General features: G+C 47.6%; 3 protein-coding genes across 9 annotated transcripts in view; 1 reads left to right on the top strand and 2 right to left on the bottom strand.

Moving 5' to 3' along the window:
• TTLL5 (tubulin tyrosine ligase like 5) overlaps nucleotides 1–4,389 on the bottom strand; it is a 123,452-nt gene extending 119,063 nt beyond the window's left edge. The window contains exons 1-2 of one of the 2 annotated variants that reach the window (XM_064423803.1): nucleotides 4,257–4,389; nucleotides 394–503 (exon numbers count right to left, since the gene is read on the bottom strand). In XM_064423803.1, coding sequence (XP_064279873.1) covers nucleotides 394–503; nucleotides 4,257–4,333 — 187 coding nt within the window. In that variant the 5' untranslated portion in view covers nucleotides 4,334–4,389. Of the gene's footprint in view, nucleotides 1–352; nucleotides 504–4,256 lie in introns of those variants that run through there. The other variant, XM_064423804.1, reaches the window with a different exon arrangement.
• FLVCR2 (FLVCR choline and putative heme transporter 2) overlaps nucleotides 4,338–17,793 on the bottom strand; it is a 36,021-nt gene continuing 22,565 nt past the window's right edge. The window contains exons 6-12 of one of the 6 annotated variants that reach the window (XR_010364422.1): nucleotides 17,654–17,764; nucleotides 17,154–17,259; nucleotides 16,578–16,689; nucleotides 15,551–15,606; nucleotides 14,135–14,267; nucleotides 13,880–13,979; nucleotides 9,628–9,665 (exon numbers count right to left, since the gene is read on the bottom strand). Coding sequence is in view for 4 of the 6 variants with exons in the window: in XM_064423808.1 (XP_064279878.1) it covers nucleotides 13,890–13,979; nucleotides 15,551–15,606; nucleotides 16,578–16,689; nucleotides 17,154–17,259; nucleotides 17,654–17,764 (475 nt within the window). In the remaining 2 variants the exon portion in view is untranslated. The other 5 variants (XM_064423808.1, XR_010364423.1, XM_064423807.1 and 2 more) reach the window with 5 other exon arrangements.
• ERG28 (ergosterol biosynthesis 28 homolog) lies at nucleotides 5,101–7,627 on the top strand. Its single transcript, XM_064423814.1, has 4 exons — nucleotides 5,101–5,321; nucleotides 5,507–5,597; nucleotides 6,832–6,950; nucleotides 7,098–7,627. The coding sequence occupies exons 1-4, from the start codon at nucleotides 5,189–5,191 to the stop codon at nucleotides 7,175–7,177; spliced, it is 423 nt and encodes a 140-aa protein (XP_064279884.1). The 5' UTR covers nucleotides 5,101–5,188; the 3' UTR covers nucleotides 7,178–7,627.

Below are 17,793 nucleotides of genomic sequence, written 5' to 3' on the forward strand. Positions count from 1 at the left end.
GGTCTCTCAAGTGCTGCCAGGAAAACCATTTTGTTTATGGCCTTCTAGGGGTTGTGAGGCTGTAGACTCAGATTGGTTACTGCAGCTTATTAATCATTCAACTGTGAGGCTAGCTGCTTTATTTCCCAGTGAAATGCTCACAAAACTCACTGCAATTATTGTTTTTAAGGTCTTAGCAATGTTGAATTTGTATTCTGGTTCTAAGCTCTAGCATGGCCTCCAAGTTCAATTTAACCAACGGATTAAGCACTTCTGAATATCTCTGTGGTCAGAGACTAGGGAGGATTCTAATTGCCTACTATGTGCTCTTCCCAACACAAAGTGAAGGGACCATCAGGTAAGAGACTTTTACCTCATGCCTTCATGTGAAAAGCTGGCACTAGTAGCACCCACCTCCAATGAGACGGAGGTAGCTGTCCTTAGCCAGAATGGCTTCAGCATGAAACACCAAGACAGGGACACGCCTGCAGCCACCACCTGTCCACTTGATACATGGATGGCCCCTGAAATGACAAGACAGTCAGTATAAGCAACTGCTGAGCCTCATACATGCAGCAGTTAGTTACAACAATGACACAGCAATTCTCTGTACTTACCCACCTAGCCTGTGGACAGCACACAAGCAAACACACTGGGGAAAATAGTGGAAGATTAGTAAGGAGGACTGCAAACATGCCTGAGAGACTTACAGCTTGGGTGTAGAAAAATACACGTGACATACTAACTGTTGTCTTTGTGTGTTCCACAGGCAGAACGCCTGAAGTCTGATAGCACAGCACTGCAACAGGCTTCAAGGCACTCTACCAAACCTGCTTGAGACTCCTGCCCTACAGTGGGCAAGGTCAAAGCACAGTGGTAAAATACACCTGCAAGAATCCCTGAAAAATGAGGAGCAGCTTCAGTGATTCTCTAGCAAGGACCAAGCTCCATAGTGACTGCCTCTGCTTGCTGCTTTGGGGGATCCCCCAGTGAGCAAGGTAACAAAAAGAAATGTACTCCTTGCATTTTAGACACAGTCTTATGGTTGTCCTTAAGCCCTGCTGACTCAACACACACACATGCTAGGCATCTGTGGTGGTTCCAGGTTGCACCCTGGTTAGATGCCAGGCACCCACCAAAGCTGCTCCATCATTCCCTTCCACAGCTGGACAGGAGAGAAAAAATTTACCAAAAGACTCATGAGTTACAGGCAGGGAGGGATTACTCACCAATTACAGTCACAGGAAAAAGAGACTGAACTTGTGGAAACTAATTGAACTTATTACCAGTCAAAATCAGAGCAGAATAATGAGAAGTAGAGCAAATCTTAAAAACACCTTTCCCCCACCCCTCCCTCCTTCCCAAGCTTAACTTTACTCCTGAATCTCTACCTCTTTCCCCTCAGCAGTGCAGGGAAATGTGGAATGGGGATTACAGCCAGTTCATCACATGTTGTTTCTGCCACTGCTTCCTCCTCAGGGAGAGCCCATACCCTGCTCCTGCATGGGATCCCTCCCTCAGCAGACAGTCCACCACAAACTTCTCCAATGTGAATCCTGTCCACAGGCTACAGTTCTTCATGAACTGCTCCAACAGTTCCAGCCTTTCCAGAGGGTGCAGTACTTAAAGAAAAAGCTGCTCCAGCATGGGTCCCCCACAGGGTTACAAGTCCTGTCAGCAAATCTGCTTCAGGGTAGGCTCCTCTCTCCATGGGTCTGGAGGTCCCTCCCAGGAGCCTGTTCCAGCACAGACCTTTCACGAGATCCCAAAACTCTTTTGAGCATAGACCTGCTTCACTGTGGGGTTCTTCTACAAGCTGTAGGTGGATCTCTGCACCCCCCACAGATATTCATGGACTGCAGGGGCACAGCTACCTCACCATGGTCTTCACCACACACTGCAGGGAACCCCATCTCTGGCACCTGGAGCACCTCCTTGCCCTCTGACCTTAGTGGCTGCAGAGCTCTTCCTGTCACATATTCTCACTCCTCTCTTTTCTGAGCACTATTACCCCCATACAATATTTTTTTTTTATCTTTATAGATATGTTATCACAGTGGTGTTTCTACCATCATTCCTGGACTCCATCTTGACCACTGCCGGGTCCATATTGGAGCACTGGCTCTGTCTAGCAACGTCTCACAGAACCCACCACCACAGCCCTCCCCCTACCAAAATCTGGTCACACAAATGCAATACAGCACCCTTGGTACTCAGCTATAAAGGGAATCTTCCAGATCACCCTATTTTTGAGTTGGTCTTGCCAGTCCAAGTTCTGTTTGATCCTGTTTAGTTCTGCATTTATTTTAGTGGGTACAATTTAGGAGAGGCCTCATGAGCTTTCACAGCTACAGTTCTCTGAATTTATAGCCTGAAAACAAGATCTATAATTCATGATAAACCACAATTGCTGGTATCCACACAACCAGACCTTGCAATGCAGTTTCCAGCCTCCAATTTTAGAACTGCAGATCAGTGCAGTCAGCCCGGCTATAATATTGGAGTCTGAAGTACACAAAAAAAGCAATAATGCAGAGTTTGAGAGAACAGAACAGACCTGGCTTAACACAATGGATAAAGCTGTGTATTCTTCTCTTTTAATTCCTGTCAGAAACAGTGGAATGCAAGGCCAGAATTCAGGAGCGATGCCCCCCAGTGCACCACTTCAGCTACAGGCTCTGAGATGCAGTGATCAGTTCTGTACCAAACAACAGGAGTACACTGGAAAATATCATCACCTCAGAGGAATTAAGGGTACACAAAAAAAAAAAAAAAAAGGACCTGTTATAACAAATTCTAGGATCACACAAAGAAAAACTGTCAACTTCCCTAGGCAGATAAAACTCGGGCTGTTCTAACTACTGCACAAGGAAATTAAAAACATGAAAAAGTTAACACCTTTTTTTAAATATGAGAAAACAGAGACTGAGGGGTTGGAGAGACATCTCTACACTAATAAGAAGAAATACAAAGACTGACAGAGATATACAAAAACATTTGTCCATAGAATATGAAATATCATTGTCTGCTAAAGGTTTGAAGAAGCTACACAAGGCAAAACACCTCCAACACTCACAACAAAGGAACAGAGGTAGAAGGGCAACTTTCTGATGCTAGGACAAGGGCTCTTAAGGGTGGCCTTAGTCCTCTTAACGAAGCTACTACCGTTATCACCCAGACAAATTAACTTCACAGCACTCCCACCTTACCCCAATGAGTAAGGTGGGAGTGCTGTGAAGTTGTACCTCTACAACTGGGGTGTAATTAGCTATTCAGATTGGAAGGGACCCAAGAAGCTTCCAGAATTTACACTACAAGCCAGAACCTTATGTAAGTGGAAATGAGCTGAGGCAACAAGACAGGAGTTTATACTAAGCCTGTCCTGAGGATTTGCAGCAAGGCTCAATCCTCCAGGTGACAGTCATCCATTCCTAGCATGACCCCTGGTCACTTGGTGCAGCCATACTGTTACAGCTGCATTCCAGGTGAAGCTAGTTCTGGACCCTTCCATCCATGAGGATCTAGCAAACCCAAGCCAACCCCTTGCTATGAAGCAACATTCCTCTAAATGTCTTAAGTGACTGTAGTCTGCAGCTGAGCACTCAGTCACAATGTGCATCCAAAAAAACCCTAACAGGACACAGGGAAGTAGGTCCAGGTGAGTCAAAAATGATTCTGCTATGGGAAAGTATAACAGAGCAATTTCTTCACAAGCAAAGCTAAAAGAAGTTACCAAACGAAGATAAAACAAACATTATGACTTGTTACTAGTAAGAAATATGAAGTCTAATAGATAAGTTATCAAAAGAAAGTTTTATAAAAAGGGCATCAAGCATTGTATAACAATCTACTGTACAGCAGATTTCTAATCTCTGCAGCAGTAAAAACTAAAAAAAAACAGGAAAAAAAACCCCAACAAAAAAAACCACACCACACAAACCTCCACCCCCAGAAAATCACACATCCCAAAAAAAAAAGAACAAAAAAAGGACAGATATCATCTAAACACTCCCATTTCAGGAACATGACAGAAAGAAATCCATGAAAATAACTTCAGAACAGCCAAAGAAAAGCTGCACATCTAACCCTGATGAATGTGGGGGTCTTTTAGGTTGCAGACATAGATAGCCTGCCCACAGGGTTAAGGCCCAAACAAATCATCTTCCACTTCATAGGCAGGAAGGTAAGGAATGCATCTGTCTTTTCAAACTACTACTAGAGATCCATCAGAGAGCACAGAGACATAGAAACAGTTCAGAGGTTTTTTTTCTACTTACTCCAGTGCATCTACAGGATCTTCCTCCTCTGAGGACGAGCCAGTTTCCTCCAGATCTTTAGCCATCCCAACTGGCATTTCCTTTGGGAGTTTTCATACAGCCCAGTCCTAGCTGCAAGAGCAGTTACCTGCAATGAGGATTAAAAGCAGGAATGAACAGCTGAGCACGCCAGCGAGAGCAATCAGGTAACCACCACCTCCTTCCAGCACGCATTTCTCAGAACGCTCTCAACAAGTCTGTCACACATCACCTCCGAGGCACGGCAGCGCAGAAAGCAGCACCACCCTGCAGCAGCATTCCGCACCTGCCCGTGAGAACCACCCGGGCGCTTACCGGTAACGCGCGTCCCCGCCCCGCACAGCCACGCCAGGCCGGCCCGGCCCAACGGGAAACGCCCGCCAAGCCCGCCGCGCCGCCCGGGGACAGCCGGCCACCGTAACGCCTGCACCGGCGCGGGAGCGGCCCTCCGGCCCGGGGCGCGGCTGCGGCCCGGCCTACCCCGCGCCAGGCCAAGCACCCGCGGCGGCCCCGGAGGAAGCAGAGCGGCGGGGAGCGCCGAAGGCAGCGGGCGCTGTGCCAGCCGTACCTGCCGGGCCGGGCGCGCAGGGCAGCCGCGGCCCCTCCCGCCGCTTCCCCGTTACTACAACAACCGCCCGCCGCCCCCGCCGCCTCGCTGCGCAGGCGCACTCCGCTGCGCCCCCTGCCGGCGCTCCCACCTACTCCCGCGAGGCGGGCGGGGACGAGGCGGGCACGCCTCCCGCGCGGCGAAGGCTCCGATTGGCGGGAGGCGGTCTTACGTGGCGTGGCGCGCGCGTGGAGCGGCGCGCAGCGGCCAATGGGAGCGCTGGGCGGTGGCGCGGGCGGGAGCGCCGCCGGTAGCGGGCGGGGACTCGGCCTGGGCCCGGCGGGCGCGCTCCGAGCCGGCCGGGAGGATGAGCCGGTTCCTGAACGTGCTGCGCAGCTGGCTGGTCATGGTGTCGGTCATCGCCGCCGGGAACACCCTGCAGAGCTTCCGCGATCACGGCTTCCTCTCAGAGAAGCTGTACACCGCCAGCCCCGGCCTCGGTAAGGGCCGCGCCGGCCGCCCCGGCGCCTGGAGGTCGCCTTCAGCCGTGGGCCCTGGACTGTCCTCGGGGTCGCACCTCCGGGCCCGGGAGCTGCCTGCCGGCCCGGCGTGCCCTCCGCGGCGGGACTGGGGGAGGCAGGCGGGCCGTGCGTGGTCTCCATGCGCTCCCTCCTTCTTTACGCAGTGAATGGGCTCCAGGCTCGGACCTTCGGCGTCTGGACCCTGCTGTCATCCGTGATCCGCTGCCTCTGCGCAATCGACATCCGTAACAGGACGTATGTAAAGCAGCACCCGAGAAATCCATTGGTTTGCTTGCTAGACGTAGCCTGAGCTTAGGGGGCGGCACAGAGGAGGTGGGGAATCAAAAGCTGTTCCTGAACTTTCTGTAGTGTGACAGCATTCCCTTGAAGAAGCTCAAATAGCAGTGTGGGATTTGTGCGGCTGCTGCTGCCCCTTCTTCCCCTCTGGGGACAGCCTGCGCGTTTGAGTTCTGTTCTTAGCTCAGTCAGAAACTGGTAGATCTGAGAACCTCCTACTGTCACCAATCTCGGAGCTCCAGCTTGGAAAGCTTTTTCTGAATGGCGTTGCTGCTCTGTTAATTAAGCAATTGCTAATGCTGTGGTGTGACTGATGCTCAATACTTCTTTTACTATGACAGCTCAGCTGAAGACTGGGATGGTTTTAGGTGCCCCATTGCAGTGCTCTTAACCGGTTGTTTTCTTCCCTACACTCTTACCTGGGGCTGACGAGGCCTGAGGGGCAGCCTGATGCTGAGTGGGAGACACACCATTTCCCCCTGTGCTAACAGAAGTGTTTCTGAGAGGGGTTTCCAAGCAAGCTGACTTGAGGTCTGTGCTAGACAAAGCCTTTATTGGAGGTTGCTAAAATGTTTTTGTCAGTGCTTCCCTCTGCCCTGCAGCAGAAATCCCTGTTTACCTGGCAGTATGTGCTTGGATTGCCTAGGCTTATCTGAGGCAGGGAGGTGCAGGGACTAAACAATATGCTTTTAGAGGGTGGTGGCAGTGTCAGTTATCAAGAGTCAGTTGTTTCTTTGAGGAATTTTATCTCGCGTCTCTTGAACCTGCTCCCTTTTCAACAGCTGTGGCCCATAGAGGGTAGCAGAGCACAGGTGGGAAGACATTGGGTGATGCAGCCTGAAGTCAGCCAGTCCTGTCACCCTAGTTCTCTGCTCATCCAGTTCTCACCTTCTTTTTGTGTATGCACATACTTCTCATTTCACTGGTGCCCTACTCATGCTCTCCTCTCTTCACCTTCCTTCAGGCCAGATAATGGCTGTGACTTTCAGTGCACCATTGAACGTGCTGCTCCATTCTCCTCTCAGCTGTTGCCCAGGGGGATTTTGCACCTCCCTAGGCAAGGGACAAAGTCCCCTCTGTGCTGCCAGTGAGAGCAGATGGGGCAGCATTCAGGTTTGCCTTTTTTCCCACTCAGCCATATTCATGCCCATAGTATAATACGATAACTTGCTTTTTTTCTGCTCTTCAACAGCCTCTATCACATCACGCTCTTTACCTTCTTTTTGGCCCTTGCTCACTTCCTCTCGGAAGTCTTCGTATACCACACTGCAGCCTTGACAATTGGAGTTATGGCACCCCTCATGGTAGCAAGTAAGTAGAGCTCTGCATCCTCCCCCTGCACACGCTCCTTGGAGCTATGAGAGCCCAGAAAAAACTCCCCATGCAGCTCTGGGCTGAGGGCTGCCTCATCTCTTGTCCCACATTTTCTACAAAACTCATCCTCCATCTCTATCACAGGTTTCTCTATTTTGGGGATGTTGATTGGACTGCAGTACCTGGAGGTGGAAGCACTATCACAAAACAAGAAGAAAAACTGAAGTTGAGGGCTTTTTGTGGGTCGGTTTCATCTTCTACCTTCACTGCCAGACTTCCACAAAAGCTCAGCTGACCTTCTCCAGGACACCAGTCCTGCTGGTGGGTGATGTTGGACTCTGTCAATCAGTGTCATTACCAAGTTGTTTTTGTCTTGTCCAGGCAACATTTCAACTGACTGATGTCAAAGACCAAGTCCCAGAGGAGTTTGTGTCAAAGCTTATGGGAGGCAGTTGGTGACTGACTCCCAGGGGAGCAGGCAAAGCCTCTGGCACACCCAGAGCACTAAGGCCTTCTCTCCCAGTGTACCTGTGGGGACAGGGTGCAGAACTGTCCAGGATGTGCTGAACACTTTGGACCAGAAAGAGAGAACGGGTGCTACCCCTGGCATTGCTGTGTAACTTGCATGTGTGTGTTCCCCAGGGGCCATTTATAATAAATGACAAAAAACTCCAGTGGGCTATGTTTATCTTTCTCCTACACAGCAGTGGGTAGAAGAACAGAGCAAACAGCACCTTCCACTGTATGTTGCAGAATACATCATCTCTCTTTACAGAAAACCTGGCTTTCCCTGAGTCCTTGCCACAGAGTTCCAGGTCTGACTGCTCACATAACACACATGAAGAGGGTTGTTGATGCTCTCTCTGCAGCATGCTGGTGACACAAACTCAAACTATGAATCTGTGAGTGAGGACTGAGCTTCCTGTGTGGCAGGTTAAAACTAAGGAGAAAACAGGAACAGGTTCCTTAGACCTAGTGAAAATAATGCCCTAAAGTGGGCAGCACACAGAATGCAAAAAAAAAACCCAGCAGGAACTCCTAGCTGGGAAGACAATTCACATGCAGAAGGAAGAGGAAACAAAGGGAGGAAAAGAAGACAGCAGTAGTACTGGGCAAAAAGATGATTCTTCCATTGTGCAGAACATTAAACACATGTTAAACACATGCAGACTGTTTCCAATCATTTAATATGAATATGTCAGGTTTCATTGTACACCTCAAATGTTTACATTTTACATTAAAATTTCTATTGAAAATCATTCTAAATCCCCATCCTCAATCCCAAACTAGCAAAGATAGGACTTCAATCATAAAATATGCTGAAGTGAAAGGAATTTATCAGGATCACAGTCCAACTCCTGGCCCTGCACAGGACCTCTAAGAATCACACCATGTGCCTGAGAGTGTTGTCTAAGCACTTACTGAACTCAGGCTGTCTCAAAATGTAGTGTATCAAAAAACATTAAAATTTCACCAAAAAAAAAAGTCTTGTCAAAAATAGTTTGTCAGAAAGGAATATTTTCAACCATTCTACCTCAGTACAGCTTTTGTCCCCTGCCTCAAATAATCCCTAAGTAAGAGCATGATTTAAGGCATATTAGGGCATTTGATGTCTCCAGCAGAGGTGGGATGCTGGAAAGGATGGAGAAGTGATAAAAGGATCTACAGTTGTGTTTAGAACATAAACAGCATAGAGATGGGCAGTGTCTATAAGACATAAGTGCTGGTAAGTAGGCACCTTCTCCTGTTCCCTATTATGAAGTAGGAAGCTTCCACATTGGAGCAAAGCTGGATTCCCATCATACCCCTCTCTGTCTGTGAAGAACAACACAGCCTTGGCTGGTTTTCTCAATATAACACTTCACAAAAGTTTGTATGTCATGTTGAAACATGCAAAAGGCACTTTACTGTTAAGGAGGAAGACACAGTCCTCAGCCCAGGGAAATAGTGGTTTGACTCTTGTTGCTAATGTGGTGATGAGCTAGATTTAAGCTGCAGAAGAACTAGTCCTTGCCTCAAGCTAGAAGGAGGCATACTGGTGTCTCTTAATTACTCCTAATATGTAGGAATATCAGGGCAACCCCAGTGAATTCTGAGTAAAAGTTTATCCAGATTGAGTGCTTCATCTGGGAAAGCCAAATAAAAGAATAGCTAGCAGCAGCTGATGCACTGCTTTGCGCTTGCTAGTAATATACTGAGGCCTCTACTACTACCTGTGCAACACAGAACATCATGGGAACCAAGGCAGAGCAATCCCTTTTCCCTAGAGCCAGCTCTTCCAGCCAGCTTCAGAGTTGTGTGGTCCAGCTTCTGCCTTTCACGTCACGGCCACATGCAAGGTGCCACCATCATGCTCAGGGTTAGCCTGGTACTGTGGCTTTTCTCTCAGCGCATGCTTTTTCCAATCATACATGGTGGGACTGGGGGGACACAGCAAATTTTCTCCCAAACGCCAAAACAGCATGATGCAAGCATAAAACTGACAAAAGCAACCCCCCCTCTTGTTTTGTGCTTTCACACTCTCCACAAACAGTTCACAGAGCTCCTGTCCTGAGGCTGCTCCCCTCCCATGGCATGCATGTGACAGGAGCATGGTGCAGGTAGAAAAGATGGGAATGAGGGGGCTGTATCTCCCAGCTTTGCCACCCCTTCATTTCACAGCCGTGATTCCTCAAGGACTATGGAATTAGTGTAGGCTTCTGGCAACACTTTCTGCAAATCAGAGAAAAACAATATGGTCAGGATCCTGGCTGGCCAGACCCAGGCTTCAGAGACATCAGCTGACCACAGCCTGGGTAGTTCATAGCTCCCTACTACTGCAGAAATCGCCAAAGAAGAATCACCATCCTCAGAGAGTGCTGCTGGTTCCCTCTTCCTTCTCTTGCCACTTTGACTGCCCAAGCAAGGGGCACTGGGGCAGCAGAGTAGTGCTATGTCTCACTGTTTAAGCTACTTGCTGTAGCCCTCGGACCACTACTAATTCACTGTGGGGTTGATACCACTGGAGGTATCAGACCCACAGCCAGCTCACCAACATTTCACTGGGACACAAGCTCAGCTTCAAAGCATGAAGTTGCAGGGCCAGTTCCCTGGGCAAGGGAAAGTGCTGGGAACTCCTTCATGCCATGAGGCAGCACAGTGTCCATGCAAACACCAGAGAGAACTTGTGTTCTTTACATCCTCAGGATGCTCAGCACAACCACTAGTTCCCCTGTGTTCTTACTCCAGCATGTCTGAGGCTTCTTCAATTCCCAGACACATTGCTTATCTTGCTCATCTTCCAAGTCTTCATCCCCACCCCCACTGCCCACTGAAGTGCTGGCACCCTCTGTCCTGCTCTTCCCTTTCCCCAGCTTGGATTCATGGCTGAGATAATTCCACAGAGCGGTGCCTTCTTCAAAGTTCACTACTCATATCTTAGAGACTTAAGAAATAAGAAGCATACAAAAGGGTTTTTTTTCTCCATAAATCCTGTAGAAGAACTAGCCTGATTTCTTGGAATCTTAAGATGGAGGGAGTTTTTCCCAGAGAAAAAGCAAGAAAAATGGGGACTGCTGCCTAATTACCACCCTATCCTCAGCTTCACAGAACAGCCAAACTGTAGTAATTCCAGTTCAGCTTTCCCGGGTGGAGTCTGACAAGCTCAGTTTCTGAGCCTTTCTGGGGTGTGTTAGGATTAAACTTGAGACTACTTCCCCTAGTGGATTTCTGATACCTCTCAAGTTCTAATTCTGCTTACAGTGAGACAGTCCAGCTGTCACCAATTCAGAAGATAGCACACAGACTTGTAAGGGTTAATGTGGAGTCTCCCGCAGCCTGGGCTCTAAGTTTACTCACTGTAAAGCAAGACTGACATCTGAGGCAGAAACCAGAGGTGCATAGGAAAGAGGTTCACATCCCCAGTGCAGTTCAAGAGAAATCCAGGCACGGAAGCAAGAGATATGAAACACTCTCCTTTTGAATAGGCACTTACACAATTTATAGGTGAAAAGGTTTTACAGAAGTTAGCAGCAATATCCTAAAGCAGAGGAGTGAGATAAGGAAACCTTCAAAGACATATCTGAAAGCAAAAGCCAGGAAGTGCAAAGAGGGAACTTCAACAAGGAGAAGAGGTGGGGGGGGTGCATGAAAGTAGGAATAAGGGGAAATCTGCATTTAGACTTCAGAAACTCCACCAGAATGGACCATGGAAGCACTCAAGCAACTCAGAACAGGCTCCCCCAAGCACCTCTGGGGTCTTAGCACCAGTCATCTGCTGTGGAGCTATAGGAGCAGAGATTTAGATCAGACAGTCTGCAGGGCTCCACCACCTTGGGAAAGGAAAGCTGCTCTCACAGCTGTGAGTCACAGTACTGGAAAAGGGCACAGAATGGCCTGCCTATGGCTTTGGGACAGGAGAAGGCTGCTTGCCACACAGTAAACAGAGAAATGGAGCAGGGAAGTTTGGGAAGCAGAGAATGGGCACACACCGTTTGTGCCTACTACACAAAATTCCAACATTTTTTTATTGGCAGTATTTCACTAGAGGCTAGGAATGGTGCAGCTTCCAATGGAATCCAGTAAGCTACTGAGGGTGGACACTTGTCCTAAACAAACTATGGAAGATTGGAAAGATGTTTTTTTCTTAATGCAAAGAAACAATACAAAAAGGTTTGCATGGATGCTGCAAATCACAAGCAAATGAGCATAAGCAGTACACAGCATATTCATTAGTGTAACGTGTGTGCTGAATCAACTGACATTACTATGAAATCTTAAGGCACAACACTAGAATGGGTTCAGATGCATTTACAACAAAGGCAGCACACAAAGAGCCTCATTATCAGGCATTTGATCCGAGTGTCCTGAGATACAGAAAGCTAGCCCAGCTGGAGCTCTGGGAACTGAGGCAGACAAAAGTGGCGAGGATTACTGGAACCACATTACAGCTTAATTAATAGAGGACAAGGTGTACACAATGCCATTAGGCTCATTTAATCTACTAACTGCAACATTTGTTTAATAATAACCACAGCAGATGAGGGCACCCATAGAAGACAAACTGCTACACAGCCAGTGGTACAGGGCTTCTATGGAAGTGAGATCTGCACAACTCCACGGCTCTGCATGCTTTGGAAGCTCACAACTGACTCTAAGTCTTCTCCTTGCAACAACCACAGAATTGTTTAGGCTGGAAAAGATCCTTAAGATCACAGAGTCCAACCATTTACCCAGCACTGCCAAGTCCACCACTAAACCATGTCCCTACAAACCATGTCCACATGTCTTATAAATATCTCCAGGGATAGTGACTCTTAACATTTCCCTAAGCAGCCTGTTCCAATGCTTGACAACCTTTTTGATGAAGAAATTTTCCTAATACCCAATGTAAATCTCCCATGGTATAACTTGAGGTTTGTTTTTCCTTGTCCTGTCACAGGCTGACCCCTAGCTCACTATGACCTCCTTTCAGGTTGTTGTAGAGAGCAAAAAGCTCTTGAGCCTCCTTTTCTCCAGGCTAAACAACCCCAGCTCCTTCAGGTGCTCCTCATAGGACTTGTGCTCCAGACCCTTCACCAGCTCCTTTGCCCTTCTCTGGATATGCCCCAATACTTCAATGTCCTTCTTGTAGTGAGAGGCCCAAAACTGAACACAGGAATTGAGGTGCAGCCTCACCAAGGACAAGTGGACAAACCTTCCCCCAGTCCTGCTGGCCACACTATTTCTGACATAAGCCAAGATGCCACTGGCCCTCTTGGCTACCTGGGCACACACTGGCTCTTGTTCAGTGGCTGCTGACCCGCACCCCCAGGTCTTTTTCCAATGGACAACTTTTCAGCTGCTCTTTTCCGAGCCTGTAGCACTACCTTGTGGCCCAATTGCAGGAACCAGCATTCACCTTGTTGAACACCTCACAAAATTATCACAGCCTATCCAGGTCCCTCTGCATAGCCTTCCAATCCCCCAACAATACTCCTGCCCAACTTGGTGTTTGGTCTGCAAACTGACTAAAGGTGCACTTGATCCCTTCATGCAGGTCATCAACAAAGGGACTAAACAGGACTATCCCCAATACTGAGACTTGGGGCACTGGTGACCTGATGCCAGCTGGATATAACTCCATTTACCAACACTTTCCCTGCTCATGGGACTCTTCCTCATGCTTCCATCAAAGTACAGCAGCTTCATGGTCCCTGTAGAACATGCCCTAATCTTAGCACGTTTAAGCCTGGTTTTCCCAATGGACTCGCTTTGCTTTTGCCTGTTAGTCCTGTTGGCTGTGGCACTAAATGATACACACAGTCTGTCACACCTTGAAAAGCAAAGAGTAGCATGGATAAGCTAGCAGACCAGCCTGTCAGTGTGACACAGAGGACAATGAGTAGTAAAGCATACCACCTCAAGCAACATCTGAGAAAACACAAAGTACCACTGAGATTCACAGATCAACAAGCACAGAGCTTTACAATTTTCAGGCATTCTTATACCACAAGGCACCAACCCAATGACTCTGTTCTTACTACACGTTTTTAAATTTCCTTCTTGAAGCTGGCCATGCACCCTGCCTGTGATCAAAACCAATTCTTTAAATTCACCTCCAGCCAAGAATTTGGACTGCAAAAATAATGACAGAGAAGTGGCTCCAAACGTCTGTGCCTCCTCTCCCTAACAAATGACTGACAGTTCAGTTCTTAATCTGCTCCAGCACCAGGCTTTGCTTTGCTGTATCTAGCTGAATCCCTACATCTCTGTCTGACATGAGTCTGGGGGGATCTCCACTCTGTTCTTGGGAACTGTCTTGTCTTTCCTCTCAGCTGAGTACCTGAGAAGACCAGAAAGATTCTTGATACTCTACAGCCACTGCAGTCACCCCAGAAATGTCATTGGCTTCATGCCTGTGCCACCCTGAGAGCGTTCAGAGAAGTAGGTTAGTGCAATTCTCCTACCTTGGTGTGTTTAAGCTAGTGAGCAGGAGTGGCAATTGATGGGGTTAGATTTACAAGCTACAGTCCCATAATCCATGATCTGATTGCTGCCTTGGAGTCTCTGTAATGACAGTCACAAGTCAGAAAATATGGAGGCAAGTAGGAAAAGAAATTAAAGTGGAGCAAAATAAGAAAGGGAAATAGGCAATGGAAGAAAACAGTAAAATCACCCAAGCATGTGTAAGGCAGCTGTGCCACACAGAAAAGCCCCAGTACCTGACTTTGTCAGAGTTCTCCACAAAGGCAGCACACAATGCCCAAGCCCAGATGGCTGATCCCCTGGTCGAGGCATCCATCTTAATGCAGAATACCAGATTCAGCCTGCCATCAGTCAGTTGAGCACCTGCAGCTGGTTGTTAAGTTTGAGAATACTCAGGTGAGCTCAGCCATGTGGAGGACACATTTGGGGGTGTGGTGGGGGGTGCAACATGACTTCCTCTGAGCATGTCTCCTCAGAGGGAAGGAACTGCCAGTGAAATTTTTGATTGACTGAGACCCATTATCTCACACACATCCCTTTAGTTCTCACTACTGTCAGTTCTGGAGACTTTCAGGATTATAAAAATGACATTGCACCACCTTTGCTGTGGTTGCAATGCTCCTCCCCATGCAACAGCAAGCTCTTACAATAGTATTTAGACTGAAAAGGATTTATACTAAACAGGGCTTAGGCAAAAAATATGCAATTCATCTGATGAGAGAAGTGTCCGACAAAGGGAAAGGATCAACTACTAGAAGGCATCACCTTCTGCCGAAGGCCCTTTCCTGGGCCTTCCACATCTATGTTATGAATTCAGCTCACATTGCCACTGAAGAAGGGCAGCACTGTCTTCTGAATAGAGTAACTCAAGACAGCAGAGAACTGAGATTTTCACACTTTGCTAGTCATGGTTGCTGATGGTCACTTGAACATTGAGTGGGTATCTCTGTTAAAATCTTAGAAGAGGAGCCCAGAGTAATACAGAAAATAGCCTCAAGCAACCAGTCCCCTCCCTTTCCCTGCAGGGAGAGCTTCTCACATTATCCACTGCAATTAGTTCACCCACATGCAAATAACTGCATTTATTGCACAGCATGCCACAGGGACATCACACCCCAAGCTCTGGTGTGCAAGTATGAGCTAGCAGCCTTGTCAGCAGCACTATGCAAAGTGGTAGCAGCCAGGTTGCTCAAAGCCTCACTTAGACTTTGGCACCTTAGCTTCCTCCAGTCACATACACTGAACCCCACTTGGCAGCTGAGGGCAAGGAGTAAGAGGAATAACCTGCCAGCCTAGGGGCATAGAATAATAGCTACTCATCTCTAAAAAAAAAGAGCAAAGCACTGAAGTCCTCAACACATTGTCAAGGGAAAGAAATGAGCATAGTACTGCCCTGCATCTGGTCCTAGCTGGTATGAAGATGTGTGAAGCTCTGTAGAACCCCAGAGGACCAGAGCCTACAGATTCTGCATGACATTAACACTGAGCAAACAGAGGCCCCAGCAGCTGGCAGAGCTAGGACTACATCCAGTTTGAAAATGCCAACAAGAAGCTTCCCCACAAGCCACTCGCTTCCTAGAAAGGAGAGAGATTGGGTGTTGTCCTGAGCTAATAGCAGAGGCACAGCAGGGATTGAAGGAGGGTTTACTCACTGTCTGTTCATTTTCCAAATTGGCCTGATGTCTTCGGAGATCAGCCTTAATGAATGCTGGAACAGAGGAAGGAAGAGAGATGTGAAGGCAGTCAAGTCACCATGCAGGACCCAAGTCAATTTCCCCAGGACTCAAAGGAGCAGCAGAAGCCCCAGAAGAGACAGAAACACAATACAATGAGTAAGAGAAACCACCCTCCTGGACAAGGCTGAGAACACTTCTGAAACAGGCAGGATAGAGATTCTTATTGCAGCATGTAGAAGGTGCAACTTTGAGACCCCAGCCAGAGCCAGGGAAAAAAGCCTTGGCTCTTCTTTGTAAGACAGACCAGACGTTTAAAGAGGAACAGCATTGCTATGGGACTACTGTGTGGTTCTGCCCTTTTCTGCAGGCACTGTGAAGCACAGAGATTACTCTTCAACTAATTAAGTTGAAAAGAAGGTACATTATCACAGTGCTGGACACATGCGGAATCATTTCTAAAGGCATGTGCAAAAAAGACACAAGTTCCTGCTCTCTATTTATCCAAAAAGGTTTTACATACTCAAATGGTTTCCAGGACGGTTTCTATGATGCTTATTACATAAATATTAGCTCTGGCATGGTATTATAATTAGCTGAATATCCATTACAGCTGCACAATTGTCCTCTGCAATTGGGTCAGTGGGCTTCTGGGGAGGAAGTAAAACATCTTCCTCATGGTAAACTCTTCATCTGTGTCTAGCTGGCAGGGCTCCTTGACTTGCTGGTCACAGTCCAAACCCCTTCTCATTCTTAGAACCCAGTGGTATTTATGGCTCCTGCACTCTTACAATACTTCATATATTACCTGTCATTCCCAACCTTGTTTCAGTTATCCCCACCTGGTATCAATTAGTTCCCTTGTTAAGCTCTAATCACAGTATATGATCTTTGCTACCTACATTTCTAACTTAACCCTTTGACTCAACTGCACACAAAAGCCTTCAATGAATGTGCCAAGCCCAAGGCAAAGTCAGAGCAGAGGAACACTGAAAATTTTAATTACCTGTCAGAATAGTCCCCAGGAACAGGACAGAACAAAGCAAGAGGTTTCCTGCCTTTGTCCCAAAGTGATCTATGATTTGCCCTTGGCTAATGGTGAAGGCAATACCAAAAATCTACAAACAAACAAAGGTAATGTCAAGCTGTACTGCTATCATAAAACAGCCCAAACTCTTTCCAATCTTTACCAAAGTATCAGAGCATACAGGCCAGTCAAACAGTTGGCCTAGTCAGGCTAAAGTTTGATTATAACCACATCCAGAGGCACCTCCTTGCAGCTGATGCAATGACAGATGACCCTGGGTGGAATCTCATCTCTCACTGGAGATGAACCAGGACTGTTAAGAGCTATGTTGGAAAAGGCAAGGATGACACGCACCCTGAAGTATTTTCTTAAACAGAATGAGTGCCACTAACAGAAATGCTATGAGGAACATCATTCAAAGAGCCAGGTCCCAGGGTGCTTAGATCTGCAGTACATTACACCAATAATGGACAAGAAATAGGACTCAAGGCTTGGAACTACAATTTAATCTCTTTGCCTAAAAAGAGGCAAGCAAAGGGAAAACAGCACACCTACCTGTGCTGAGACATTAAGAAGCCCTGATGATGTTCCTTCTGATTCTGGGTATGTCAACTCTGCAGCAAACTCAAAGCCCAGGGGAAGGTATCCTGTCATGAAAAACCTGTAATGAAGTACACAGAAAGGAAGACTCAGCAACTGCCAGAAGGAAGACTGAAGAGGTACAGTATAGACCATAACTCTAAGCAGCATCACCCCCAGCACAGTCAAACAGCCATGCCAGCCCACATGCTTTTTGCTCTTGTCCACTGATCATCTATGGGGCTGCAGGTACCACTTGCTTTCCAAAAGCTTCCACTTACCTGGAACAATTAAGCTGAGCAGGGTCACGACAATGCCCCAGACTCTAATGAAACACATACAAGTGAGACATGGGAAGGCCAGATAGGAGCCATTCAGATGCTATGGCTCTTCCCAGTCCCTTCCACAGCAGTTCTGCCTCCCTGCTTATCCCCTCCCATCAGAGGCCAAGGAAAGCAGCCTGCACATGAACTTACCCCAGCAACCCAGCAGTCACAAAGACCACCCAGAGGTGGCCCAGGCTCAGAGTGAAGGTATAGACTATCATTCCCACCAGAGACATGATATAGACAACTAGCGTTGTTTGCCTGCAAGAAAAAGCAAACAGGATTTTATT

The sequence above is a fragment of the Passer domesticus genome, chromosome 6 (genome assembly GCF_036417665.1).
Source record: "Passer domesticus isolate bPasDom1 chromosome 6, bPasDom1.hap1, whole genome shotgun sequence".
In the NCBI taxonomy this organism is placed as follows: Eukaryota; Metazoa; Chordata; class Aves; order Passeriformes; family Passeridae; genus Passer; species Passer domesticus.

What these genes read in the sequence shown, in the direction of transcription:
- ERG28 (XM_064423814.1), top strand. Translation starts at nt 5,189, where the DNA reads ATGAGCCGGTTCCTGAACGTGCTGCGCAGCTGGCTGGTCATGGTGTCG. An exon ending in CACCGCCAGCCCCGGCCTCG is followed by an intron (nt 5,322 to 5,506) that starts GTAAGGGCCGCG and finishes TTCTTTACGCAG; the next exon opens with TGAATGGGCTCCAGGCTCGG. An exon ending in GGCACCCCTCATGGTAGCAA is followed by an intron (nt 6,951 to 7,097) that starts GTAAGTAGAGCT and finishes TCTCTATCACAG; the next exon opens with GTTTCTCTATTTTGGGGATG.